The sequence below is a fragment of the Daucus carota genome, chromosome 3 (genome assembly GCF_001625215.2).
Source record: "Daucus carota subsp. sativus chromosome 3, DH1 v3.0, whole genome shotgun sequence".
Lineage (NCBI taxonomy): Eukaryota > Viridiplantae > Streptophyta > Magnoliopsida > Apiales > Apiaceae > Daucus > Daucus carota.
Window position 1 is genome coordinate 3782430 of NC_030383.2, and position 19521 is coordinate 3801950.

The window sequence follows — 19521 nt, forward strand, 5'->3', positions numbered from 1 at the left end:
GAATGGCAAAAGTACAACTGAGTTGTGGAAGGTCATGCTTGGCTTCAAGTGTTAGCTTGGCATCCATATATCACATATTCAAATCTCCAGACAGTCTCATTACAGAGAAAAAGTAAAGTTAAAACTGACTACTGCCTGCTAAATCGCGAGGCTTTTGTATTTTGTATTTGACATGACCGACTAATTTTAGAAATATATATATCAGAAAAAATTAAGGCAGATTATAAAAATACACGACAAGAAAGTTAAGACGAACAAAAACTATTAGAAACAACAGTGCCTATATTAAGCAACCTTGTTTAGTCTTTGGTGCCGGCATCATGCTCAGCTCTGAAACAGCAGTCTGCAGAAATTACCCATCACAATCCAACTGATAGCCATATTAATATTAGTCTAAAAGATGTCTGAATCATTAAGACTTGATTATTTAATTTGGAAGCAGAACTTATACTAATTCAACCAAGCTATTGTTAACTCTATATAAACTGCAGCAGGAGGAATCATCACCATATTGTATATTGCCTGTTCTTTGCCAAGTTAACTTTTCAATGGAAGATTTTCAAGTTTATATTGTTTACTTCTTCATTTGGCTCATCTCAACCATTATTCTACGAGCCATATTCAAAAGTCGAACCACCTCTAGCCTTCCACCAAGCCCTCTTAGAATTCCCATCATTGGTCATCTTCACCTTCTTGCTCCAATACCACATCAGGCTCTTCACAAGCTCTCGACACGTTATGGACCTTTAATCCATATTTATCTTGGCTCTAATCCTTGTATTGTTGCCTCATCGCCTGAAATGGCCAAAGAGTTTCTCAAAACACATGAGGCGTCTTGGTCAGACCGGCCTCAAACTGAGGCAACAGATTACCTAACCTATGGTTCACAAGATTTTTCATTTGCTCCGTATGGACCATACTGGAAGTTTGTAAAGAAACTTTGCATGTCTGAGCTTCTTGGTGGTCGAACTCTTGATCTTCTTCAGCCTGTTAGACGCCACGAGATTGAGAGTATGGTGAATGTACTGTTGAAAAAGGCCAAAGCTGGAAAGGCTGTTGATATTGGAGCTGAGCTTATGAGGCTCACAAACAATGTTATTTCAAGAATGCTAATGAGGGAGAGGTGCTCAGAGAATGAGGATGAAGCTGGAGACGTTAAGAACTTAATCAAAGAGGTCGCTGAAATTACAGGGAAGTTTAATGCCTCTGATTATATATGGTTTTGCAAGAATTTGGATTTACAGGGAATCAGGAAAAGGCTTGTGGATATACGCGGGAGGTTTGACAAAATGATGGAACGGATTATAGAGGAGCACAGAGACGTGAGGAGGAAGAGAAAAGAAAATAGCGATGCAGGACCTGAAGAAAAAGATTTGCTTGATATCTTACTTGATATATCAGAAGATGAGAGCCTTGAGATAAAATTGAGCAGAGAGAACATCAAGGCTTTCATACTGGTAACTTTTTTCCCCATAAATTTCATATTGGTAGCTTATATCTGATCTAGCACTTCACATTAGTGGTCTTATGATATTCATTCTCTACTACTATAAGTGTCAAAGTCATCATATCTATTCAGTCGCTTTAAGGCCCTCGAGTGCAAAGGCATAATCACCACCATCGTCCATTGGAGATGCTCTAATCACAGAAAAATGACGGTCCCTTCTCTGAAATTCTTGTGATACTAATATGTTTAGGAATTAGTATAGATGCTAAAACGAAGTCAAACTGAATAAAAATATACATGAATTTCAAGTATAATTCTGTAGAGCATCAGGTTAGCCTGCAGAGTTGCCAGAGTTTATTAATTAAATCATCTTGCATTAACAAAGTACATAAGTAATTAGTTGACATTTATTTCATGTTCTTTATTAAGCTATAGAGTGGAAACGAGTAATTTTACATGAAATGTTTGGCAACTAATCACGGTTGACAAATAACCCAAAATTGCAGGATATATTTGCAGCTGGAACAGAAACTTCTGCCATCACAACAGAATGGGCACTAGCAGAGCTAATAAACCATCCAAACATCATGAAAAAAGCTAGACAAGAAATCGACACTGTTGTTGGAAAGAACAGACTAGTTGAAGAATCTGACATCGCGAACCTCCCTTATCTTCAAGCAATTCTAAAAGAAACACTGAGACTTCACCCTACCGGTCCACTCATAGTAAGAGAAGCAAGTAAAGACTGTACCATTGCAAACTACCACATACCCGCCAAGACTAGACTATTTGTCAACGTTTGGGCTCTAGGCCGTGACTCAAACTACTGGAATAATGCACTAGAATTCAAACCCGAAAGGTTTGACATGAGTATTGAAGATATAAAGAATGGTAAGAGCCAATTGGATGTTAGAGGCCAGCATTTTCATCTGCTGCCTTTTGGAAGCGGACGAAGAGGGTGTCCCGGGACTTCACTGGCATTGCAGGTTGTCCAAACAACTCTTGCTGTATTGATACAATGTTTTGAATGGGAAGTAGAAAATGCAGGACAGAATGATGAGAATACTGTGAGCATGGAAGAAGGCCTGGGTTTGACACTTCCCAGGGCTCATCCTTTGGTTTGTGTTCCAGTTGCTAGGCTTGATCCATTTCCATGCATGTAGGGTCTGATTCAATATCATTGTACCTCTCTTTATGCCTATACAGCATGCCTGCATTATTTTCTAAATCGATTTTTATCATGCTCTGGCGTTTCTCTTGATACAAAAAAATTTCAATATGTATTTTGTATTTTAGAAGGTTTGAATCTTAACAAAAGTGAAGGTAAGTTATAAAGTGAAAATGTTGTTTGATAAATTTTTTTATACAAAATATGTGAGAAGAAAATATTTTTTAGGTGAATTTTAAATTTCGAGTATATTTTTTGCTTATAATATGTTTTAAAAATTTAGAAACAAATATTCAAATTTATATTAAGATGAAAAATCATATTACTTACTGATCTTTCGCACATGACCCGATAATTTTGACCCTTCTCTGGAATCCAACTTCCGACATTCTAAAAATTTGTGAAAACGGGTCACTTAATATATAATAATAGGCCTAAAGACAGACGATCAGTTCGGTCAAAAATGAACCCAATCGAAATAATAGAAATCGAAGTTTCATAATTTTGAAAATCGAGCCGAACCGAATTCTTCTTTCAAACTGCACCGAAACTGAACTGAAATATTTCAGTTTTTTCAGATCGGTTATATAAAAACCTAACTTTAAAAAAAAAATTGCAGAAAAGAAGCCAAAATTTGGATTCGAAAGTACTACGACGAATAAGCAAGGAATCCCTTTTATTAAATAAAAGTAAGGTAGAACTGAGCACGATCGGATAGCCGTGATGGGTTTATCCTCTGTTATCTCGGGACATCCGGGTTTGACTCTGGCTCACCTCGAGTATTATTAGAACAAATACTAATTTGTAAGGCATATAAGTCTGCATTGTCAAAAAAAAGTAAGATAGAGCTTTTTTAGATGTAAACTAGTTGATAGTTTTAATTGGCCATTAACTTGGTGAATGTTCCTTTCTTCTGCACTGATAGAAATGAACACAGTGCAACAATATACTCAGCATTTGTGTAACCTCTTGATATGTTGTGGAAATTATATATATATATATATAACTTCAGTTTAACTGAAAGACGAACCGGATTTTTTTTCGGTTATAACCCAACTAACTGGATTTTCAAAAAATTCCAAACCAAACCTGAAATTTGTATGATTTAGTTTGATTCGGCCCGGTTTTGCTCAACCAGATAAATAAAGCTCGGAGGAAAATCGTAGTGCATGAGATTCAGCTCGGGGGCAAACTGCAAATTTAGTGAGTGAGATGAACATGTAACAGCCCCATTTTTTCCATCTGTGATCTGCCCCATTAAGAGGTCGATGTCTCAATGATCGATTCGCTTCTTGCTTGGTGTACTAGTACTGTACTAGATTTTGATTATAAGGTTACAGAAATTGACTTGAGTACGTATATAATTGAGAAAAAAAAACATTAAACATATTGTCCGTGCATAACTATATTCTTGTACACACGATTATTTATAAAACATTCACAGCCATGACAAATCAAGCACGCAATATAAGAATGATATCACAAAACTGGTGACATATTTTAGAAATTAGACATATAAGATTGATACGCAGATTTTAAACCTAACAGATACCTAGGGTTGCTCTTAGATATGACAAATTAGTATGTTATATATTATAAATAAAAAATAACAAGATTTGGACCAATATATTTAGGATTACACATGGAACATTTCAAGCGAGAGATGACGTGGGTTTTTTAAGTAATAGCAAAATCATCTGCAAATCTAAACGTATGTGTTTATCGGTATTTAAATTTATACCTAACACGGTTGGAGTGGTCCATAATTTATGACTTTTACCTGAGACACTTATCGTTTAATGTTAGAGATGCTCAATTTACGACTTATTAGTCACTTTATTTGAGTACTGCTCGGAACTTAGAAGTTATTCTCGTCCAACCAATTGGCATCTAGTCTATATAAACTACATCTTGGGGGATCACATTCAACAGTATCATCATATTGCCTCTTCTCCTCTGAATAATTTTAAGTTATTCATGGAAGATTTCCAAGTTTATCTAGTTTACTTTTTCATTTCCCTCATTCCAACCATTATCCTAGGAGCCTTATACAAAAGTCGAACCCCCTCTGGCCTTCCACCCAGCCCTCCTAAAATTCCAGTCATTGGTCATCTTCACCTCCTTGCTCCGATACCACATCAAGCTCTGCACAAGCTCTCGAGGCGTTATGGACCTTTGTTCCATATTTACCTTGGCTCCAAGCTTTGCCTTGTTGTCTCGTCGCCTGAAATGGCCAAAGAGTTTCTTAAAACAAACGAGGCAACTTGGTTAAACAGGCCTCAAACTGAGGCCCTAGATTACCTAACATATGGTTCACAAGACTTCGCTTTTGCTACTTATGGACCATACTGGAAGTTCATAAAGAAACTAACTATGTCTGAGCTTCTTGGTGGTCAAACTCTTGGCCTTCTGCAATCTGTAAGAGTCCAAGAGGTTGGGAGTATGGTGAAAGAAATTTTGAAAAAGGCGGAAGCTGGAGAGACTATTGATGTTGGATCCCGGCTAGTGAGGCTCACAAACAATGTTATTTCAAGAATGCTAATGAGAAAGAGAAGCTCAGAGAATGAGGATGAAGCTGGAGACATTACGAAATTATTCAAAGAGGCAACTGAAATTTCAGGTAGGTTTAATGTTTCGGATTATATATGGTTTTGCAGGAATTTGGATTTGCAGGGAATCAGAAAGATCTTTGTGGATATACGCGCAAGGTTTGACAACATGGTGGATAGGATTATAGAGGAGCACTTAGACGTGAAAAGGAAGTGGAAAGAAAATGGCGATGGAGGACATGCAGAGAAAAACTTGCTCAATATCTTACTTGATATATCAGAAGACCAGAGCCGTGAGATTAAATTAAGCAGAGAGCACATCAAGGCTTTCATGCTGGTAAATGTTTAGAATTTCATACTGGTAACTTATATCATATCTAATCTAGAGTTTCTTTGTCTAGGCTTTAAGTCGGGACTTAAAGTGTTTTCTGATCTTAAGCTGAAAAATGTCTGTCGGCTGTTATAAGCCAGATTCTGAATTAAACCGACTTCATTTTTTTAACTGTTTTTTTATATAAAAGTTACTAGCAAGTCATAAGTTACTTTTTCCTGGTATTAATTTGCAGGATGTGTTTTCCGGTGCAACAGATACTTCTTCCCTGACATTAGAATGGGCACTAGCACAGCTAATAAACCATCCACACATCATGGAAAAAGCGAGGCAAGAAATAGATACTGTTGTTGGAAAGAACAAACTAGTTGAAGAATCCGATATCACCAATCTCCCTTACCTTCAAGCTATTGTAAAAGAAACACTGCGACTTCACCCTCCTGGTCCACTAGTAGCAAGAGAAGCCAGTAAAGATTGTATCGTCGCAGGCTACCACATACCAGCCAAGACTAGACTATTTCTTAATCTTTGGTCTCTTGGCCGCGACACAGACTACTGGGAAAATGCACTTGAATTCAAACCCGAAAGATTTTTCCTGACCAGTGAAGATATAAGGAATGGAAAGAGTCCGCCGGATATTAAAGGGCTGCATTTTCAACTGCTGCCATTTGGCAGCGGACGAAGAGGGTGTCCAGGAATGTCACTAGCATTGCAGGTTGTCCATACAACTCTTGCTGTATTGATACAATGTTTTGAGTGGCAAGTAAAAGGTGAAAAGCACAATGGTGAGAACACTGTCAACATGGAAGAACGTTTGGGTTTGACACTCTCCAGGGCTCATCCTTTTCTTTGTGTTCCGGTTGCAAGGCTTGATCCATTTCCATCCATTTAAAGGGCTGCTGTCCATAGTTATGCTAGCTGATACATGTTATAATCAGCATGCCTTAATATGCTAAAATAAATCTAATAAGTTGGCAACCAAATTGCTTGGATTGTCCCCTGCAGCCTGTTGTGATTATACCAACTACTTGTATGCTTTCCCTGCATATTTTATTTTTTCTGAATTAAAGATAAAAATAAATTATCACAGATTTTGTGTAATATACTGTTGTGTTGAATATAACTAAATATTTGTTGTATAAATTTTCTTACCTCATAAAAATCTAAAATTAAAATAATTTTATTAGAGTTCATTTTCTCAAACTATTAAATGTAACTCGCACATTAATTTTTAAGAAAGGTAAGTTATACATAGGAGAAATAGGAGAAATGTTGTTAGGTGATTTTTTCAAAAAATATGCTAGAAGAATATATTTTTTAAAGTGAATTTTAAATTTTCTATCCTTCTTTTCATAAAGTGTTTTAAAAGTTTAAAAAACAGTTATTTAAATCAATCAAATAATATACTTATATAAGAGAAGCGAGGGGCGTGCTCCGTTCTATTTTTCTAATTTTCAATTTTGCAATTTTATATATTAGTATTGGTATTATATCAAGATTTTTATAATATAAAATTTATTTTATCCTACAAATATTAATTTTGAAACATTAATATACATTTTATAGATAACCACAAAATTATTTTATTCTACAAATATTAATATCGGATTGTTAATATAATTTTTATAGGTCCCCGCAACGCGCGGCTTCTCAACTAGTTTATATTAAAATACAAAATTAAGACCGCTGTTCGCACATCTCCCTTAATATTTTGTTCTCTTCCTAGATCCGACATTTACCATCTTAAAATTTTGGGAAAACATATCACTTTGATATGATGAATCAAGCTCGGAGGAAAAACCAGATTGAGCTCGGAGATTGAACATGTAACAGCCTCATTTTTTATCTGCCCCATCAAGAGGTCGATGTCTCCATAATCACTTTGCTTCTTGCTTGGTGTACTACATTATAAGGTTACGGGGATTGACTTGAGTAAGTATATAATTGAGAGAGAAAAACATTTAACATATTGTCCGTGCATAACTATATTCTTGTACCGATTATTTCCAATACATTCACATCCATGACTAATAAAGAACGCAATATAAAAATATGGTTTTATTTTTAAATATTTGATGTTTAACTTTTTGACACACTTTTTTAATGTATTTGTTGAATGATTATAAATAATTTTGCCTTGGTTATTTGAAGTCGTAAACTCCCTCCGTCCCCTTTTACATGTCCAGTTTGACTGTTGACCAGTCAAATTGACTATATTTTGACTGAAATTTATATGTATTATATAATTGTGAAAAATAATAAAAAATATATCATTAGAAAGTATATTTAGTCTATTTTATTATACAACTTTCAGATTTTAAAAAATAATGAATGGATAATTTATAATGTTTAGTCGAAAATTAGTCAGTTTGACTCCTCGAAAAGCAAAATGGACATGTAAAAGGGGACGGAGGGAGTAAAATATAAGGATGATGGAAGGAGTACGAGCTAGTTTGGCTTTCTCACTACTTATTCATGCTGTAAGAGCAACTCTAATGCCTTGTTATTTGAAGTCGTAAACTAAAATATAAGGAACGTCGAAAAAAATCACTTAGAACAATATTCTGGTGACTCCTTAAATCACTAAGATCTTGTTCTTATTCTTTATCTTTAGTTGACCTTTCACCTCTTCTGACTCTTATTTTTTAATTTATATTAAAAATTACATTCTCTCTCTTCACTTTTTATAATAATGATATCTTTTAATGATAGTAAATTATATTAAAAAATGAATATAAGATGTGTGGTTGCAGATGAGAATAGCTATGGGAATACAATAATTATATCAAGTTTGAGAAATGAACTAAACGTGAAAGACATTGTCTTCTACTCTCGAGGACTTATTTGTTTTTGAAACATATATTGTTCCTATTTACCTTATCATATATCTATACGTAATTACTTATACTCGTGTGTCATTTATTTCTTAAACATATATTGTTCCTATTTATCTTGTCATATATTCATATATTACTATTTATACTTGTGCATTCCCATTAAGATTGAATACTTAAAAATTAAACAAATAAAATATAGCAAAATGATTAAGAATTCATTTGCAAACATAATTTCATTTGTGAAATATATTATTTATGAATGTATATGACAAAAGCTAAAAGATAATGGTGTAATTAGACTCACAAGACGAGCTTTCATATCGAGAGACTTTCTCACTTCGTCACAACTCACAACATCGATATCATGTGCCGAAAATAAAAAGATAAATGATGTAATTACGCTCACAAGACGAGCTTTCATATCAAGAGACTTTCTAACTTTGTCACAACTCACAACATCGATACCGTGTCCCGGAAATAAATGTCTTTAACAAAAAATTTTATACAATATTTGATAATAAAAAAAATTCAAAATACCTCAAAAACAAGATATAATTATGAAGAACTAAGTGTAAACGTGATTCGTAAATTCAATGTTATGGAACGGAATCAGCTTCGTCATACATGCTAACGAAAGATAAGTTCATAAACTATACCGATGGATACAAATTTTGAATTTTTCAGATGGGAAAGTCTCAAATAAATCCAAATACGAATGAAAAAAAAGGATCTGTGACATAAAATTCCATACTTGTACATTTTCATGCTATTATTTGTCTTGGCTTACCATCAAAAAATTGACAGATGTTCTTCTTCTTCTTCTTTTTTTTTTTTTTTATGATCAAACTATATTATAGTTATAGTATAACTTTACCACTGAGCTACTCTCAACCCATTGAGAGATGTTTTTCTTGAATCACCGTTTATCAAAAATGTAAATTTTGTCTTTTACTGTTTAATATACTATCATAATTTTAATATTTAAATCTTAAAAATAATATATTAATATGACATTGATATAATATGACATTTGTATGATTAGTTCTAAGAATCAAAAATATGTATAAAGTTTAAATATCATCAACCATATATTATTATATTTGATTTTATTCAAATAAATCTAATGTTATGCTAGCTAATTTCTTAATATACAAATTCCTACTAAACTAAGAATTTTTATTTATAGTATAAAGTAATATATCTTAAATCATTATATAATTATATTAAGATTCATTTGACCCTCACAAATTTATTAAAATATAAATGAAAATTTATAAAATATTTTAAAAGCTCATGTCAATTTTAACTTATGTTAGAATTTCAAGTGTTTATTATATTCATCTGTTTTCTCATATGTACGGTCAATAATCTAAGACGTTTTTCTCATTTTCATGCCGTTAATATAATTATATAGATCTAATCTGCGTATTCTTCATCATTTTACTCGTTTTAAGCACATATAATATATTTTTCAATTTAATAACAAGTTTTCAGAATACTAGTCATTTTTCAATTTAATAATAAGTTTTCAGATGACTTGTCGGTTTTCAATATTCTTCGTACGGAGCTGGAATTGCTAGTTATGGATATGATGTCGGCAAAAGACATCACTATCGTCTACTTCTATACCGAATGACTTTCTTTCAATATATTTCAATTTTAAACGTACTCAAATTCTCGCCCTAAAACGGAATCATCATAAACATATTTCCAAGAATCATCTGCAAAATTTATCGACAAAACCACCATTTTACACAAAAAAGACCATCACTTCAACAACTTAAATGATAAAAACTTGTTGACAACAAATCTTTGCTGAACAAAAATTTCCAAACACAAAACCCTCAAATTGAGCATCATTCAAAATTTCCAAAACAATATCCACAAATGATACAAATAAGAAGGCCATCGCCTCTCAAACAGGCTTCCCCCTAAATCAACAAAAAGGCCACAACTCTGTCGGCCCAAAACCTGCCCCAATAAACACACAATTATAAGTTTAGTACACTTCATTCATTTTAAATCCCCAATTTCAAAAAATAAGGCAAATTAGGGTTTTGAGTTTCTTCGTCGCTTGAGGTATGTTTCAAACTCTAAATTTTCATATATACGCACATTTTTTGTATGTAAATGCACTTATATTACATGATATTTGTTGTATAATTTGTTGTGTTCGTTTGCATTGTTTTATAGATGTTTGGAGATTAACGATTGGTAATTAAAGATTTGAGCCTGATTTTTCGAGTTGTATATGTATTTTGATATGCATTTTAGTGTTTTTTTGCTTGGATAATGTGTGTTTGTGTTTATTTATGGCGATTGTTGGGTTTTGGTGTGTTTATGTTAGCTTAGATTGAGTTATTGAAGTTCGGAAGTTGGATTTTTTGGTTGGGAATGGTTTGTTGTGTTGCGTGAAATTAATGGAATTGGGTTTTGTATTTTGCTAATGTTTGGATTTTACGAGCGGAAAGGGAAGAATGTAATGCAATTATTAGGTTTCGGTTAGTTTTTGGATTTTACGAGCGAAAAGGGAATATAACGTATTGCAATTATTGAGTCGGGTAGGGTTTTGCTGACTTTTGGATTTTACTGACAGAGGAACTAGGAGATTTGCGGTTTAGGTGATATTGGAGTAAATGGAGGGCTCACCGAGCATGGGGAAGAGAAAAGTATCGGAAGAAAATTTAGGAGATGTAGCGAAGAAGGAGGAACCTGTACTGAAGAAGGCTAATGTGACAAGAACATGTGTGCATGAAGTTGCTGTTCCTAGTGGGTATACAGCGGTTAAAGATGAGTCGGTTCATGGTACTCTTTCGGACCCTGTTTTTACGGGGACAATGGCGAAAACCTACCAGTTTACTCTTGATCCGTTTCAGAGTGTGTCGGTGGCTTGTTTGGAAAGGAATGAGTCTGTTTTGGTGTCGGCACATACTTCGGCTGGTAAAACTGCTGTTGCAGAGTATGCAATTGCGATGTCTTTTAGAGATAAGCAGAGGGTGATATACACTTCTCCGTTGAAAGCTTTGAGTAATCAGAAGTATAGAGAGTTAAGCCAAGAGTTTACTGATGTTGGATTGATGACGGGTGATGTCACACTGTCACCAAATGCAAGTTGTTTAGTGATGACAACAGAGATTCTTCGGGGAATGCTTTACCGGGGTTCTGAGGTTTTGAAAGAAGTTGCCTGGGTTATATTCGACGAAATACATTATATGAAGGACCGGGAAAGAGGTGTGGTTTGGGAAGAGAGTATTATATTCCTGCCACCTGCTATTAAGATGGTCTTTCTTTCGGCAACGATGTCAAATGCCACAGAGTTTGCCGAGTGGATATGTAATATACATAAGCAACCATGCCATGTGGTTTACACAGATTTTCGGCCAACTCCTCTGCAGCATTATGTGTTCCCTGTTGGTGGATCAGGCTTATATCTTGTTGTTGACGAGAATGAATCGTTTAGAGAAGATAATTTTGTCAAATTGCAGGATACTTTCGCAAAACCAAAGCAGATTGATGGGAACAAAAGTGGTGGTAAAGCGAATGGTAGAATTGCTAAAGGGGGAAACGGTTCCGGTGGTTCTGATATATATAAAATTGTAAAGGTGTGTAATCATTCCCACAGTCCGTTATTTGATTTTTGATCACATAAATTTACATTTTCCTAATATATGGTCTTAGGATTGTGTTCACTGAAGTTTCCGTATACTCATCTCCTTTCCATAGTTTACTAACTTCTCACCTGTTTCATATATCAGATGATTATGGAACGGAAATTCCAGCCTGTCATAATTTTCAGCTTTAGTAGAAGAGAATGTGAGCAACATGCAATGTCAATGTCCAAGCTTGATTTTAATAGTCAGGAGGAGAAAGATATTGTGGAACAGGTTTTTCGGAATGCAATACTGTGCTTGAATGAAGAAGACAGAAACTTACCTGCAATTGAACTAATGTTACCACTACTCCAGCGAGGCATTGCTGTTCATCACTCTGGTCTTCTTCCAATCATTAAGGAATTGGTTGAACTTCTTTTCCAAGAAGGCTTAGTAAAGGCACTCTTTGCCACAGAGACGGTAAGTTCTTTCTTAAATTAATTTTACATTCACTATAATCTAAGAAGGTCTGTTTTTGTTTTTTGTGTCTTTTGTTGACTTCGTCTCCTACAGTTTGCTATGGGATTGAACATGCCTGCCAAAACTGTAGTTTTTACCAGTGTAAAGAAATGGGATGGTGATAGTCACCGCTACATTGGCTCTGGTGAGTATATTCAGGTGGGTATCATACAATTTCACCCTTCTCCTTGTCCAGAGTGTTTTCATTGATTTGTATTTTGTTGATTTTTATTATCCGACTTTCTAGATGAGTGGTAGAGCTGGGCGTCGTGGCAAAGATGACCGCGGTATCTGTATCATAATGGTTGATGAGCAGGTGACATTAGATAAATGAACTTTTGTAAGATTGGGAAGAATCATATGTAGGAAAAATATTTATGAACAGCTGGATCATGTGCCATTTCTGAAACTATATTAGATTGAAGTTAAAATTTTGTGTGTTGTCAGATGGAGATGAACACCCTGAAGGACATGGTACTGGGTAAACCAGCTCCACTAGTTAGCACATTCAGGCTGAGCTACTATTCAATTTTGAATTTGATGAGCCGTGCCTCTGGCCAGTTTACTGCTGAGCATGTCATCAAGAACTCATTTCATCAATTTCAATATGAAAAGGTTCATCTCTGTCTGATTATGTAAATATATAGTAATATATTTTTTGGGACTAAATATCTGTTATATGTGCCCCTTGCTAGGCCTTGCCTGACATAGGGAATAAGGTTACAGAACTAGAGAAAGAAGCAGCACTGCTAGATGCATCTGGAGAGGCAAGTTCTCTTACCTTGTATCTTTTCAAATTTAATCTTCTAGTTTGAGTCTCCAATTCATTTTCCTTTTTCTGTTTTTGATTCGGAAATAGTAATTGATTTTATATGCAGGCCCAAGTTGCTGAATATCATAATTTAAAGCTCGAGATAGGTCACCTTGAGAAGAAAATGATGGCAGAGATAACAAGGCCCGAAAGGGTTCTCTATTATCTTTTACCTGGAAGGCTGGTATGGGGTCACTTTAGACATTCGACTTATATTAAGGCAAACTGTGATACAAGTAAATCAAATGTATGACTTGTCTTCATATATTTGAATCATATATATGACAAAAAGGAAAAAGTATTGAGGTAAAAGTATGTCTTACCTCGTGGATGTATTCAGTTGTATCTGTAATATTATCTTGAGTTGAGTGATTGCCACTTTGAGGTAGAAGTATTTCTTACCTTTGGTATGAGGTTCTTATTTTTGTTTTCTCAAAGTCATTCAGTAACCTTTGTATATTAGTGGTGCATGCTACCCTTCATAACTTTACAAATATAATATAGAAGCAACATCTCCATTTGGCCTAGGCTAGGGCTAGTATTTTTTTGATTAAGAGACTTAATACACATCATGTTCCCATCCCTTTAGTTTGTTTTTGTTTCCAGCTAAAAGTTTCTGTTTCTGTTATCTTATAATTATAAGACTTTCTGCTTGCAGTCCTTTTTTATTACATAAATGCTATAGAGAATTAGCGATAACTTGAATATTTTATTGTGATAGCAATGGAGTTGCTATTTGAGGCTATTTGCTTTACCTATATTGTAACAGACATAAAATTGCATCCTCTTGCTTTTTTATTTTTGAAAATAGGTCAAGGTACGGGAAGGTGGGACAGACTGGGGTTGGGGTGTTGTAGTTAATGTGGTAAAGTCTCCTTCAGCAGCACCAGGAACTTTACCCTCTGCATTATCTTCTTCCCGGGGTTGCAACTATATAGTGGATACTTTACTCCATTGTTCTATTGGTTCAAATGAAAATGGTGCTCGCCCAAAACCATGTCTTCCTCGTCCTGGAGAGAAAGGCGAAATGCATGTGGTAATATGAAAATTCAAAAATATTAGTTTGGTTCTGTAAATTGAGTGTCTTCTATGATAGATATCTGATAGTGGAATAGCTTATATCTGCTGCTTTGTTTTAGGTTCCTGTCCAGTTACCTCTTATATCGACGTTGAGCAAAATCAGAATTTCAGTTCCTTCGGATCTTCGTCCAGTAGAAGTAAGGCAAAGTATACTGCTTGCTGTACAGGAGCTTGGAAAACGTTTTCCTCAAGGTCTCCCTAAGCTTAATCCTGTAAAGGTGAATTTCTCTAAATTATAGGGTTTTACGATTTCTTCATTGATGAGTAGGAGATTGGTATGAAATGCGGCTTTACAACTGTGTTCATAAAAACTATCTATTATTAATTGAGTATCTGGATTGTTACGACCTTATGCTGTTATATCTAATACCCAAGTTAGTAAACTTTAGAATCTGTGATAGTTTTGCCTTTGGGGTTGCCATGTTGCATTAGTGGTCAAATATGGATTTATGGTCTAGCATGTGCACTGATATCAAATTACTAAGCTATATAGAAAGTGTTCAATTATTATAATCTATTATGAAAATAGATTTAAAGTTTTGGCAAAGGATGTCCTAGGTACTGTTGATATGACTTTGCATTCCACAATATTATAGTTTCTTACTGTGCTTCACTTCCAGGTCTTGTCTGCACTATGCATCCTCACAGGATAATTTAATAATTTTCTAGTACTTGCTCCACTGCAAAAAAAAATTACGGAAAATTTGATATATGTTATGCCTTCATTGTTTAAGTTTCTATTAGCTGCTAATCTTGCTGTAATGCCGTCATAGTAAATATTTTCTTGGAGTATCTGTAGCAAAAGAACTAATGGTTTATATTTATACGTTTACATGCATATAACTCATGCTCGGTTCTAACAACGTAGGTATCACCGGATCAGTTATGCAAGGCACAATTATTGATTTATCTACTTGTCTACCTCTCTGCAGGACATGGGTATTGAAGAACCTGAATTGGTTGAGTTGGTAAACCAGATTGAAACGATTGAGAAGCAAATGATGTCTCATCCACTATTTAAGGTTTTGGCCTAATTTGCATGAGTTCTCCAATATCTCATATATTTGATCTCAAAGCATGGCTTAAAAATCATAAGCAAGCCCAGTTTTACTTTTATCTTTAAGTGAGCTGCCATAAATTTTTAAGTGTCAAATTATTATGATTTGCAGTCACAAGATGAAAATCAGATAAAATGTTTCCAGAGGAAAGCGGAGGTGAATCATGAAATTCAACAGCTAAAAACAAAAATGCGTGATTCCCAGGTACCTGTACTTCACATATTTATCCTATAAGTGTTATGTCATAAATCTGCTCAACATATAAGCATACTTCTTTTTTTTGCATACTATGTTTGCCATTATACATCTTTTGCATAAATATTTAGGAACAGAATTCTTGGTAGATTGTAACTGAATTTGACACAACGGGCATGGATGTTTAGGTTGTTTAGCAGACCTTGTATTTTTATAGTATTGGATATTATAAAATGAGTTGAAATAGTTTACTTGATACACTCAGTTCATACGTCTAAATATTGTTATTGGAGTTATGGCTCAGTTTCACCTCTTATGCCGGTCTGCTTGGATTCTTAACTGTGTTAATTATGTATAGGATGCTAAACTTGCGAATTTTTGGACTTGTTTTTGACCACCTGTTTTCTCATCATGTATGCAGCTTCAAAAATTCCGTAATGAACTGAAGAACAGGTCACGTGTTTTAAAAAAGCTGGGTCACATTGATGCTGATGGTGTTGTCCAGTTAAAGGGCCGGGCAGCTTGCTTGATTGACACAGGAGATGAACTTCTTGTTACTGAACTAATGTTTAACGGTAAATTTATATTATCTCTCTTATACTTTAGTGTTGGTATCATGCCATAGTTATATGTTAATTTGTGTAGTTTGCATTCTACAGAGTATTCTTGCTTCAGTTTGATGGCAAAAGTATTAAGGCTTATATGGTTGGTCGGGGTTTAGAGCTACCTCCTCTGTTTGCTATGTGACTTTCCATGTCAACATGGTCCTAGCTAGAAGGATTTCGAAAGCTAATTCTTACATCGTAAATCATGATAATCATGTTACATCTTAAATTAAGTTAAATCCTGTATGCTAGTATTGATCAGCTTAGATGCCTGGCCAAGGTGACATCCAATCATGGATTTTGAACTCAGTTCATGGGAATAGCAATGAGATACCATACAGTATTTGCATTCAAATCTCATTCCAATTTAATCGGGTTGAAGTCCAATGATCCAAACAGACCCTAAAATAAGCTCGCTCTCTCTTTTTTAAAGCTCTCTTTAGTGTAAAGCATATAATGAAAAATCTGTGCTCGTGGTAGAAGTATACACCATAAATTTGGTTAAAAATTGGTCAAGCATCTGGCCTTACATGATGCATCTTGTCTCTAGGTTGGAATCATCTGGTTTGATGGAATAGTCTACCTACTCTTTTTGCTTTGAAATCCAGTGTGTGGAAGGGAGTTGGGGTAGGGAGCTTACGCTCAGCATCTCTATGGTTGTAAAGGAAACCAGAGTGATTGCAAAATCCTACCACTTCAATTTCAATTTTTTAAATATATAAAAAAATTTAGAGAGTTAAGGATCAATATCTTCACGCAAGGAGCCTCTGTACTCCTTGCAGTAGACCTAAGGTCTCATGCATCCCACACTTTTTAACCCTGCAGTTAGTCGAAGATGCCGGATATGCTTGGTTTGTTTTGTTATATCTGAAGAATGTAATGTTTATACAATGACTACAGTGAATGTGGGGAGGTTACTGGCAACTGATTATTATATACTCATCTCTATCGGGAGTAATGTAGGCTTCAAGATCTGGGCTCTTTTGTCATTGAACTTGTTGCATCAATGAACTTTAATTAGATGTGCTTACTGGAATTCATGTCATATAATATATCTGACTGTTTCTTGTCAGGCACATTCAACAATCTTGATCATCATCAGATTGCGGCTCTGGCAAGTTGCTTCATTCCAGGAGACCGATCAAATGAACAGATACAATTAAGAGCAGAACTTAATAAGCCCCTGCAACAGCTCCAAGATAGTGCGAGAAGAATAGCGGAGGTAATTTTGATTCAAGTGTTATCTTTATTTGAACAAACTTTAATTCTTGTGCTTTTTTAATCTTTTGTTTTGGTTATTGTATGATGAAGTGGGAATTGGAATGGTCTTTTAGCTCTTAATTAGTTTTACAACAAAAATAAAATAACAATAACATTTGGAATAACGAGGTGTTGTGTTTCATTAAGTTTTCATTTCCCAATCCACCAAATTCGTGACAATTTGTGGCATACACAGTTGATGATATTCTCTTTGTGATATGTTGCAGATACAACATGAATGCAAATTAGAAGTAGTCGTGGATGAGTACGTGGAAGCAGCTGTTAGACCATTCTTGATGGATGTCATATATTGTTGGTCGAAAGTAAGTTTGATGTGTGACACTTAACATTTTCTGAAACCATGTGAACAACACCCCCCCCCCCCCAAATGTAAAGCTGTTGCAATATAATAGAATTTGTTTTTCCTCATCCCTCTGGTCTCGTACAGTCCTCACCCCTCTGTAGAACCAATTTGTTGCTGGTTAAATCTTGTATTATATCTTTGCATATACTGAAGTATAAAATTAGCTTTTATTTCATTGTGCTTTTTAGGGTGCAACATTTGCTGAAGTTATACAAATGACGGACATTTTTGAGGGAAGTATTATACGGCTTGCTAGAAGGCTTGATGAGTTTCTAAACCAGGTAAAATCTCAGAATTATTCCCCTGGGTTGCTGGAAGTCCATATAACATGTTTGTAATTACTTGAACAGGACTCTGTAGGGTTGATAGTGATGTAAAAATACTTCTTTTGGTCTCTTACTTAATATTTGTTAAGAGTTAAATATATAAATGTTCATAGTTACTTGAACAGGTCGGTAGGTTTGGTTGTGAGCTAAAAATACTTATTTTAGCTCTAATTTAATATTCGTTAAGTTTTAGAGTGGAAAACTAAAAAGGTAAAGATGTAAAATCAGTTGCCTAAGGTTTCAAGAAAATTAAGTGTGGAATACAAGGCCGAAAGACATGTTACATGTATGAAATGTCAGGTTAGTTTAGATTGGATAAAATGAGCGGAAGTAATGAATGTTGTGCAATGAATGTCCAAAACATTGTTTAAATTTTCCCAGACCCCATTCTGTCCATCGAACAGAACTAATATAAATGTGCATAAGATGCATCAAGGTGAGAAATGTCAGTGTGTACATCAAGGTGGTATATGTCTGCACCACCGTCTCCTCTCCAAGAGCTTCTAGTCACTGTAAAGCTCTAAATATTATTCAGACATTGAAATTCTTTGTACGGATGTGGAGCAAAACTCTTAGGCCACTTCCCAGCAAATTGGGCATAACAATCATATTTTATTGATTAAACTGTGATTTCAAGTTGCATTTTCCTAATTTGTCGGATAGTAAATCTTTATCTTTATTGAAATCCTGTAATTGACAGTTGCGTGCTGCTGCCCATGCTGTTGGAGAGGGTGATTTGGAGAGCAAATTTGCAGCAGCAAGTGAAAGCCTTCGCCGTGGAATAATGTTTGCAAACTCGCTCTATCTTTGAGTATCCCCTCCCCTTTCTATGGCATCTTCTTTTTGTATAACCTCTTTTAGTTTCAGTTCCGTCGACTAAAGCTCTTTTAGAATGTAAGGAAGCTGTGATATAGTCCAGTTTTTCTTTTCAGATGATTTCATCTGTTATAAAGATTAAGGTTTAGAACTGTAATTATGTCCATTGTGCTTACATAGAGAGCCTGAATGACTTATGCTTTAAGCTTGTGAAAGATTATAGAAGAAATGATATGACGCACTGTGCTAATTCTGTTGTTTTTGTTCTTTCAGAATACATTTTTAGTTTCCTAGTTCCCATTTGTTTTTTATGATATATTTTTATATTTATTTTCCGTTTTCAATTTACAATAGCGTTTGGCCTGGTTTAGTTGAACAATTTTGCTATTTTTCAATTATTCAGATTTTTGGTTCCTGATACGCCGGTGTGTCAATTTTAGATTTTAGAGAAAGAAGAAAAAAAAAGTGGAGGCAATTCAATTACAGAATGTTTAATTGCTGTCATAAAAGATCAAAAAAAAAATAAAAGAAGTAGAGGCAATTTAATTAGAGCGTTTATTTTGCT

General features: G+C 34.7%; 3 protein-coding genes across 3 annotated transcripts; all 3 read left to right on the forward strand.

Annotated features, from left to right (window-relative positions):
- The first annotated feature begins 485 nt into the window (after positions 1–485).
- LOC108212077 (cytochrome P450 93A3-like) lies at positions 486–2688 on the forward strand. Its single transcript, XM_017383807.2, has 2 exons — positions 486–1457; positions 1954–2688. The coding sequence occupies exons 1-2, from the start codon at positions 549–551 to the stop codon at positions 2608–2610; spliced, it is 1566 nt and encodes a 521-aa protein (XP_017239296.2). The 5' UTR covers positions 486–548; the 3' UTR covers positions 2611–2688.
- A 1786-nt stretch (positions 2689–4474) lies between these two features.
- Positions 4475–6598, forward strand: LOC108215468 (cytochrome P450 93A3). Its single transcript, XM_017387984.2, has 2 exons — positions 4475–5501; positions 5731–6598. The coding sequence occupies exons 1-2, from the start codon at positions 4593–4595 to the stop codon at positions 6385–6387; spliced, it is 1566 nt and encodes a 521-aa protein (XP_017243473.1). The 5' UTR covers positions 4475–4592; the 3' UTR covers positions 6388–6598.
- Positions 6599–10305: 3707 nt separating this feature from the next.
- On the forward strand, positions 10306–19249 carry LOC108214563 (DExH-box ATP-dependent RNA helicase DExH10). Its single transcript, XM_017386625.2, has 17 exons — positions 10306–10411; positions 10929–11934; positions 12088–12402; positions 12496–12600; positions 12689–12757; positions 12889–13056; positions 13137–13208; positions 13320–13436; positions 14064–14288; positions 14392–14550; positions 15265–15354; positions 15502–15594; positions 16007–16160; positions 17264–17412; positions 17678–17773; positions 18003–18095; positions 18841–19249. The coding sequence occupies exons 2-17, from the start codon at positions 10969–10971 to the stop codon at positions 18949–18951; spliced, it is 2982 nt and encodes a 993-aa protein (XP_017242114.1). The 5' UTR covers positions 10306–10411; positions 10929–10968; the 3' UTR covers positions 18952–19249.
- Positions 19250–19521: the final 272 nt, after the last annotated feature.